General features: G+C 44.6%; 1 protein-coding gene across 1 annotated transcript in view; it reads left to right on the forward strand.

Moving 5' to 3' along the window:
- Positions 1-10,000, forward strand: part of bmp16 (bone morphogenetic protein 16) — a 22,341-nt gene that overhangs the window by 7,876 nt on the left and 4,465 nt on the right. Inside the window, exon 2 of the mRNA XM_079515056.1 lies at positions 7,646-8,043. Within this exon, the coding sequence (XP_079371182.1) occupies positions 7,653-8,043 (391 nt within the window). The 5' untranslated portion in view covers positions 7,646-7,652. The remainder of the gene's footprint in view (positions 1-7,645; positions 8,044-10,000) is intronic.

The raw sequence follows: 10,000 nt of genomic DNA on the forward strand, positions 1-10,000 counted from the left end.
TTTTTTTTTTTTTTCTTTTCAAAAATAGCAGACCTACAAGCTCGTAGCGCGCCACTCGGTGGCGCGCTATGAGCTTGTAGATCTGCTATTTTTCAATAGCTAAAGCATAACATAATGCTAACATCAAAAGGGGTTCCCGCCCAAAATGGGTTAAGGCAACCGGCCGGTTCCACGCGCTGCACAAGGTGCCCTTTTTTAACTTGAGCACCTGCCCCTCTAAATGTCTGTGCACGCCACTGCTGTAACTTGCTCCTGTGATAAAGCGAAGTGCACTGTGATAGATTGCATCCAGGGGGTTTAAAATGCTGTCAGTCAAATCAGTAAATCAAATATTGGCATGATTGTATACTTTGGAGCGCATCACTGGATTGGAATAGTATATTGCTTCATGAAATGGTTATACATATATGGCTCTGTTTTCCATCCATCCATCCATATATCCATCTTCAACCGCTTATCCGTAGTCGGGTTTGTTTGTTTGTTTGTTTGTTTGTTTGTTTGTTTCTTTCTTTCTTTCTTTCTTTCTTTCTTTCTTTCTTTCTTTCCACACTTCTTTTCCCATGTGCTTGCTTGCTTGCTTGCTGTCATATCACACACACACAAAAATGGCAGACTCCCCTATATGACTGTTGAACCTTTGAACCTCAAAGTCACCTGGGGTGGAGGAGTTCCGTTTGGTTGAGAGAGAGAGAGAGAGAGAGAGAGAGAGGCTGTTGTCCTTGTATGTGCTTTACGAGCCTCCACAATGGGAGAGGTCTAATCTGTAATTGTGCTCTCCGTGGTGTTGCCTCAGGTGAAACAGCCCTGGGTGTGGCTCCCAGAGTGGAACCAACAGATAGTTAACAGCAGTGTCCCACGCTACAAATGGCTTTTATAGTTGACTATTTTCCCAGGGTTACACTTTGAACTGTGTGTGTGCTATACATGAACACGCACACACACACACACACACACACGCACGCACGCACGCACGCACGCACGCACGCACGCACGCACGCACGCACGCACACACACACACACACACACACGCACGTACAACTACACACACACTCGCGCTCGCGCCCAAACACCTGTGACCTGGTTTTAAACCACTTTTCTGACACTGTGGTATAACATTATCAGTCATTACGGTGCCATTAAGTGTCCGTTTGGGCCATAAACGCCTCTGCTATCTCATAATCAGGCATAATCGATTGCCTAGCCCCGTATATGAGATGAGATAAAGAGATACGGGGGAGAAAGAGAGAGATACCAAGATGCATAATTATGGAGAAAGAAAGAGACCATTGTACACTATAGCCCTCCTATATATATCCTGCATGACATGATGAGAAATAGTTGCACTTTAATTGGAAAAGGATAATGATTTCTATTCTAAAATGTATCCTTGGGCGGGAACCCCTTTTGGTGTTAGCATTATGTTATAATATAGCTATTGAAAAATAGCAGATCTACAAGCTCATAGCGCGCCACCGAGTGGCGCGCTACGAGCTTGTAGGTCTGCTATTTGACTGACATAGAAACATAGCTTTTTCAGAAAACTGTCATTTTCAAACAAACATTTTTAGAATCTGATCTCAGGTCAAAATGGGTTAAACACTTGACACTGCTTCATTTCACCCCAAATGAACTTACCCTCCCCCCTGTGATGTGACGTCATGTGGCAGCCAAGTCTATGGACTTTGTGCGTCGTGCCCCCCCCCCCCCAAAAAAGGCAGCCTCACTCACTTGGTGTGATTTACAGTATGTTTTTTCTTTCTCCGGCTGTTTTCAACTTTTGAGGGGCGCTCGATCCTCAAACGTTGAAAATAGTCGATCTACAAGCAAAGCAATGCAAACGCGACACAACGTGTTAATATGGACCTCTTGCCTCTCGGACTGAACTCTAAAACTGGGGTCAGTTTGATCTCCTGCCCTTTTCACACCTCGCAGCTCCATTCACAGGTCAGGAGGGTCACCAACCGTGTGCTATAGTTTATAATTACTGGCTCAATCATTAACCCAGGCTGTACAGAGGACCGGTCCGGGGCGGGGCGCGGCGGGGCGGGGAACTAACCACTGTGACTCAACTGGCTGTGGGGCTGTTCCCGTACAGCCAGGGAGGTAAGCTGACCCCCAACCCACCCCCCCCCCTCCTTAGGTCAGAGTCAATTAGAAGGAGCTACTGCTTGGCGGTCAGTGACTAAACGGCCGTAGTGCCTCAGCGTTTTTGACGCGCGCGGTGCGGCTGTTCATCATCAAAGTATGAATTAGGGTGCGTTCGCACGGGCAGACGCGACGGCGCTTTGTGAGTTGATTTGGAGCAGAGCCATAGAGTATAAGACAGAGTTACGACAACTCTGTTCACGTCATGGGGCCAGGCTCTTTTTTTTTAACATAAATATAAATGCAAGAAAACAAAAATACATAACAAAAACACAGAGACAATAAAAGAAATCCAAAGGTAAACAGAAAAACAACTTGACATAAACTTCAACAATAAGGGGCCAGGCTTCTTCTACATAGACTTCTATTGAAAAGGGGAATGCGCGAGTACATGAACCAGTACATAAACCACGTGACCAGGCTGTTTTCTGCCCCCTCAATGTCGTAACTCTTTCTATAGCCTACTCTATGGCTCTGATTTGGAGCAACTACATTGCGTCACTGCGTCTTTGCATCGTCATGTCGCTGGCTTCCATTGACAATGAATGGTAGACTGCATCTTTTATACATTTGCCTGTGTGAACGCACAATAATTAGCCCTCAGTTGAACGCACCATTAGCCCTCAGTCGAAAGTGTTCCACAGTGAGGCTACAATACCTTAAAGGGAAACTTCACCCATTTTGCAAAAACATATAATGACGTTTAGAAGATTTAGAACACTTTCCTGGGAGTCTTTATGTGTGTAATACTGTATGTGGTTTTAGATATTTTAGATTTTAGCAGCGAGCCCAGTGTCTCTGATGTCATGGACACTGGGCTCACTTACTTCCTGGACTACATCAAGGAAGCTTTCAGAAGGAACGGAAAAGGTCACGTGACTGGGCTGCACCATGACACTTTCATGGACACTTTCATGGGAGCCAAAACTCACACCGGAAGTTCAATACATGGCAGTGAATGGAGCCAGCTGGACCAGCTCATAACAAACATTATTTATAAACAATTGAGACCATTGTCATAATATCGGTTCAGGAATATTATTTATTTATTTGAGGATCTAAACAGCAGCAGGGATCGTTTCTGGCTCGAGAGGTATCGCAATATTTGACTGACAGACAGGAAACGGTACTTGGTACGTTCAGAAAGGTGCTTTGTGCTCTTTAGATACCATACCTCCATACCATACCTCTATAAAATGAGTGTATACATCGAAAAGCAACACAGCAGACAATAATGTGTTACATGTCTGTTATTTTACAGAAGCGATTACTTTACAAAAGGTCTCAGTCATTCACAAGTAGTGTTTGTTCATGAGCTGGTCCATATACATATAAACGCATATAGACGCCCTTTCCGGCTCTGGAGCATATATGTGCTCAAAGGAGGGCAAAACTTTCCCGAGACCCACACGTGTATATGTCCTAGCGCATTTTCATTGATATGAGAGAAACGAGAGAAAAATATTCTGACTTTTTTGGGGGGGGATTTGGCCTCTCCTTCTGCACCATACTCCTTGCTCTTCACGCATGCGCGTTGTCGTTCACTTCCCTGTATACGGCTCAGAAAGAATCCCTCGTATCTCCTAATTTAGGGATCTCTCCGTGGTTTTGACCAGATGGATGTACTAAGCTCTTCATTTTTTACTTCTGACCTGCCTCTCGTTCAAAATATGAACGTGAGGGATTATTCAGCGACTTTATCGTAACGATAACGAGGTAAGCAAGCAAAAATATATCTCCGGGTTTTTGTCCGGAACGGAAGGGGGGGGCTTACAGAGTAAAAGCAGCCCTATCTGCGTGGCAACCCGAGCTGTTATTTTGAAAGAAATCCGGGTGCTGATTGTGTTAACAAAAAGGGTGAGGTGTCCCTTTAAGTAAAGAGTATAAGACCACCTCCACCGGAACCACCCACTGGAACCACCCACTGCAGATGTTTTATAATTAACATACCGGTATTCTACCGACCATTGATGGAAAGTAACTAAGTACATATACTAACCCGTGGTCGGTTAAAACTAACCCGTGGTCGGTTAAAAGAATTCAAGACAACTATTCTAGGAGTTGTACCGACTGGCTTTGAAGGTAGGAAAAAAGTATACCTCCTCCAGATATTGTTAACAGCGGCCAAGAAGACTATCACAATAAATTGGCTATAGGAAAACATCCTCCAACCCACGAACAATGGCTGAATAAGGTCAAAGGAATTAGAGACATGGAAGAAATTAATTATTTGGTGAGGCTACAAAATGAGCAATTCATTAAGGAATGGACGCCCTTTGCACACATCGAGATGTAACATTTACCACGATGTATTTCTACAAAGAGATTATGAATGTTTAATATGTGATATATGACAATACAATATGTGGGTAGATGCGCATTGTGCGACAGTGTCTGTAAAAATATGTATGGCACGTTCTGTAATTCGCATAGACTATTTATCATTGTCTTTGATTGATGGATCGCCAGTGGCGTGCACAGACATTTAGAGGGGCAGGTGCTCAAGTAAAAAAAAGGGCACCTTGTGCAGTGCGTGAAACCGGCCGGTTGTCTTAATAGTGTGATATTTATAGATTTTGGGGCCTAAATAATATATTAGAAGCTTTTTTATCAAGAATTGATCAATGTCACCATGGTCCACATACTGTACAAAAAAATAAAAATACAAATAATTAATAATTATATATATATATATATATATATATATTTTAAAAGGGCACATTGCCAAAAGGGCAGGGGGTGCTCTAGCACCCCCTTGTGTCTATCTGCGCACGCCACTGTGGATCGCCCTCCCTCCCTCTTCCCCGCTTTCATTTTCTTTTCTTTCTTCTTTCACGTCCGTTGACTGACTCACTCACTCAGATGTTGTCTTTCATGTTTATATTTCTTTATTTTATTTTAGATTTTATTTAAAAAAAAATTACTTTTGATGTTGCTGCTGTCTCTTTGGGGAGACAATGTGAATTTTGTATTGAGAACCTATAATGATGCTACTGTATGTTGTACTTGACAATGACAATAAAAACAATAAGTTGCAAAAAAACAACAACTAACCCTTACCTGTGAGGTTAGGTTTAGGGTTGGGTTTTGGCCTGTCGGGAACAAACACACGTACTACTTATACCTAGCAGTATTGAGTACTTGCTACCGATCAAGCATGATTGACCCATTTTGGGTGGGAACCCCTTTTGGTGTTAGCATTATGTTATGCTTTAGCTATTGAAAAATAGCAGATCTACAAGCTCATAGCGCGCCACCGAGTGGCGCCCTACGAGCTTGTAGGTCTGCTATTCTTCAAAAATCGAAGAACGACTGACATAGAAACATAGCTTTTTCAGAAAACTCTCAGGATGTAGAAGACATTTTTAGAATCTGATCTCAGGTCAAAATGGGTTAAAAAAAATAACTTGTTTTATTCATTTAAATAAGGTCCGGATCGCAGCCTTTGTTTTTGTTTTGAAGAAGAAGAAAGAAAATGATTTGGATGTAATATCTTATATCTGACATGAGTTATGATCTCAATGTCTTTCATTGGTTGAATGAAGCATGGGGTTGTGCTGTGCCTGGAAGAGAGGGAAGGGATTAGCGGGGAGAATCTGGTCATCCATCATCGGGACAAGTCTCTATAACTCTGTAACCCTCATGGAGACAAACACGCTAATGCTAAATGCCTTTAACACATAGCACTGTGAACTTAAATCAAATGGACTCTCTCCTTCAACTGATCTTCTTCATAACGCACACACACACACACACACACACACACACACACACACACACAGAGTCAGTGTTAGATAGCTACGGGATGTTTAATCACTCCTGTCCTTTGGGTGTCCTGGGAGATATATATAGGCCTTGGGACAACTTGACCAACCATAAATTAACAACAAGAAAACAGAGTATCTAGTCTCCACAGCCTCGTGTAACTAGCTAGCAAACAACTTATGGATATGTACGTAGAACGGGTAGATTTGTTGAACACATGCTACGCGAGGGCTACGAGGCTGATGAGAAACTGGTGTGTACAGGAAGTATAGAGGATGTAACCATGATATACAGGGCCTTCTGCGAGGGATTTATCTGTTTAGCAGATTTCTGCTCCTCCAATTCCCTATATTATGTGTCATAATGTCAAAGTTTGATTCACGCACTTCCTATTAAAACTCTTGTAAAGCGCAGAAAAACAAATAAATTCAAAAAATAGGCTCACTTTCAGGAGGGCAAACTCCCCCACACAGTTCAAAGCTCACTTGTGCCGTTCCCTGATATATGGATTCCTTTTGTGATCAATCTGTGTTCACGTCTACCATCTATATCTCGCCTCGCCTCACCTCCAGGGGTGGAGAAAGTACTCAATGGTTTTTACAATCAATACGGCAATGTAGAACTATACTCCGTAGTCCGTTACAAGTAAAAGTCTGGAATTCAACATTTACTTAAGTAAAAGTACAAAAGTATTGGCATCAAAATGTACTTATAAAGTATCTTCTATTTATAGTGACTCATAGGAATAGACTTTGTGACAACCAGGTATAGTCTGGTGACCACCGGAGAGACGGGTGACAGCCGGAATGTAGACGGCACCCGGGTGAGCAGTATGGGTTAGCGCCCCAGCCTGTGTCCTCCGTGAGGAGGAAGCCCAACAGCCCTCGGTGAGGCCTTTGGGAGGGCCATGCAAGCAGCAAGCGGAACCGCAGCACCATGACCCTGCAGAACCATTGCCCACCACTCCTGAATGAACTGTCTGGTGCTGGGACTCTGGTGCAACCATAGAGTATATAAAAGGATAGAGACTGAACTGGCGCGAAGCTCCGCCCCCCCAGCTATTCATGTCAGTGGAAGTTGCTCAGTGGCGTTTTGAAGCACCCGGAAGGACCGTCTCAGAACGTCTACTTCCGCATTTTTTGGTGGTCAAATGCGGAAGTGCAACCGAGCACTCAATGTTAAAGCCCAGCTGCACGGGGTTTCCCGGTCATGAATCCACGGGTCCGCCTGTAGTCCCACCTCCTACCACTAGGGCCCAGAGCTTCAACGTTGAATAGCCTCACTGGCCCCTTGGGTGCAACGCACAGGTCCTCGCTCTACTCCTGGTGAGAGCAGGAGTGGACCTGGTGAGACGTAGGAGGGGCCCGGACAGGAGACAACCCACAGAGCCTAGTCCCTCCATGCGCCTGAAGTGTACATCCCAGCCCTGGCAGAGTAGTTCTGGAGTAGTTCCAATGGATTGTGTGCCCCTGGTTTTTCCCTAGTGGGACTGATTGAGGGTAGCTACTGGGACGTAAGTCGGGACTTGATCACTCCCGGCTGGGTCGCCTGAGTGAGGGGTATGATGTTGAGAGACCCGAAACCCCGTTGACCTCAGGATACATCACTGAGGATACGTCCCAGGTGCATCCATGCGATGTATTTTAGTTATACTAAAAGTAGAAAGTACTTATTACGCAGAATGTCTCATAATATAACTCGCCTCAATGCATTTGTCTCTCCCTCCCCCCTGCAGATCCACCATGTTCCCTGCTAACCTCCTGCTCCTCATGGTCCTCCTGCTACCTCAAGCCTCGTCCGGCCGCCGGGGGGGCGAAGACGCCAGCGAGGAGCCGGCCCACCGTGGCGGGGCGTCTCCGCCCTCCTCCTCCTCCTCCTCCTCCTCCTCCCCCACTGCCCCCGGTGCCGTGGTGCAGCCCAGTCTGGCTCAGGCCATCCAGAGCCTCCTGCTGAGTCGGCTGGGGCTGCAGGCGCGGCCGGAGCCGCGGCCCGGAGCACCCGGGGCGCCCCAGTACCTGCTGGACCTGTACCGCTTCCACCAGCAGCAGTACCACCTGCTGGGAGACCCCTCCTTCAGCTTCCCCAGCCAGCACGTCCGGCAGGCCAACACCGTGCGCAGCTTCCACCACACTGGTGAGCAGTGCATGCACGCTGGGAAAATGTACTCACCTTTGTGTGTTTTTTTTGACTGAAAAGGTAGTGTATAAGTGATTTTTTGTTGTTGGTTAAAATAGGTGTTAAAGACCTGGGCCAGCCGAGCGGTCCGGGCGGGCACCCGGTCTAGTATAGTCCAGCCTGGCAGTGTGTCGCGGGTTCGAGTCCCAATCCCGACGACCTTTGCTGCAGGAGTCTCCATGACGTCTCTCCAGCATTTTATTAAACAGAAAATGCACTTTCAGAAACTGAAACTGAAACTAAAACTGCATGGGGATACCAATTTTATCCAATCATATAGAGAATGCAGTCAGTATACAGATTAAACAAGTGCAATTGTATGTGATGACGAAACATGAACTTAAATCAAATGGACTCTCTCCTTCAACTGATCTTCATAAAAGAAATGAGCAGACACAATCGGAACTGGAACACTATGAAAATTAAGGGGTGAAGTGGCCTATTGGTTGAAGGGCCACTGTGCATATAATATATTATCTTGGCGTTCGGCTCTGCTGCAATTTTCTCCCTGCTCGGCACAATTAAACACCATCATGAAACATAAAGAGCAGGGAGATAAATATACAATGAAACCCCCCATGGGGAAGAGAAATAACAGAGCCCACCGGTGGCGCTGGGGTGGTGGTGGGAGCAAACAGTGCATAACAACAACCAGGAACCATTATGCAGAAGGAAGGCAGGAAGAATGCATGCAGTCTAGGTGAGCTTAAATACCCCGCCCATTTGGTCAGCTGACTGCCGCATCAGCGAATGACATGTGGGTCTGCAAACACTGTATACGCCCACATAGTAAGGCAGCATATTAACCCCTCGAATACATTTATGTCCCTTGAGCATAGCATGAACAACGCTTGAGTATATCTGACTGAACTAACTCCGCAAGCTACGCATAACTTTTTAAATAAATGTAGTGGAGTAAAAGTACAATATTTGCCTCTGAGATAAGTACAAAAAGTACAAATACCTCCAAATTGTAATTACAAGTTACAATTTTAGGCATTTAGCAGACGCTCTTAATCCAGAGCGATTTACATTAAAGCAAGAACAAAAACATGGCGATACATATATACAAACTATAATGAATCATATACGCTGCTAAAAAAGAAAAGAAAATCTATATAATTAAACTATATGCATATATACTATCTAGTTATATGTCTACTTAAGTACAGTTATTAAGTAAATGTACTTCGTAACTTTCCACCACTTATGGTGAGCGAGCCCAAGGTGAACACCAAGTCACGCAGTGAGGCTCACCAGGTGAGATAACATGCGGTATGTACCAGTGCGGCCCACAGTACCAGTACCAGTACCAGTGATTTCATGTTAATGGATTAACCACTTAATCCATTTTTGGGCGGGAACCCCTTTTGGTGTTTCAAGCATTGTTATATTTTAGCTATTGAAAAATAGCAGATCTACAAGCTCATAGCGCGGCACCGACGAGCTTGTAGATCTGCTATTTTTGAGAAATCGGGAAAATGTGGCACAAATCTTTCAATATATTCTTTCAGTTTTTAACTCAAATCTTTGCTTCCGGGGAGGTCCCTGGAACAACATATTTTCAGATGGGGGGTCGGAGGCCAATTTGAATTACATATAATTTTTGGGGTCCTTAACATGAAATATTGAGCACCACTGATACAGAAACAGGTATTTTCAGAAAATGTAGAAGACATTTTTTAAATTTCGACGTCAGGCCTAAATGGGTTAAACCAGATGTTCGCAACCACTGGTACTAGTACCACTAGTGGTACTTGAGCCCCCCCTCTGGTGGTACTCAGAGGAGTCGCCCCAAAAAAAGGAGAAAAAAAAACAAAAGTGGAATGAAATATTTATATTACTACAGGTAGTTCTTTCCAGCTGTGCTGAAATGAGCATGACAGCACACCTAGCCGTTAATAGAAGATTTGAG

This window comes from Electrona antarctica, assembly GCF_951216825.1.
Source record: "Electrona antarctica genome assembly, chromosome: 11".
Classification (NCBI taxonomy): domain Eukaryota; kingdom Metazoa; phylum Chordata; class Actinopteri; order Myctophiformes; family Myctophidae; genus Electrona; species Electrona antarctica.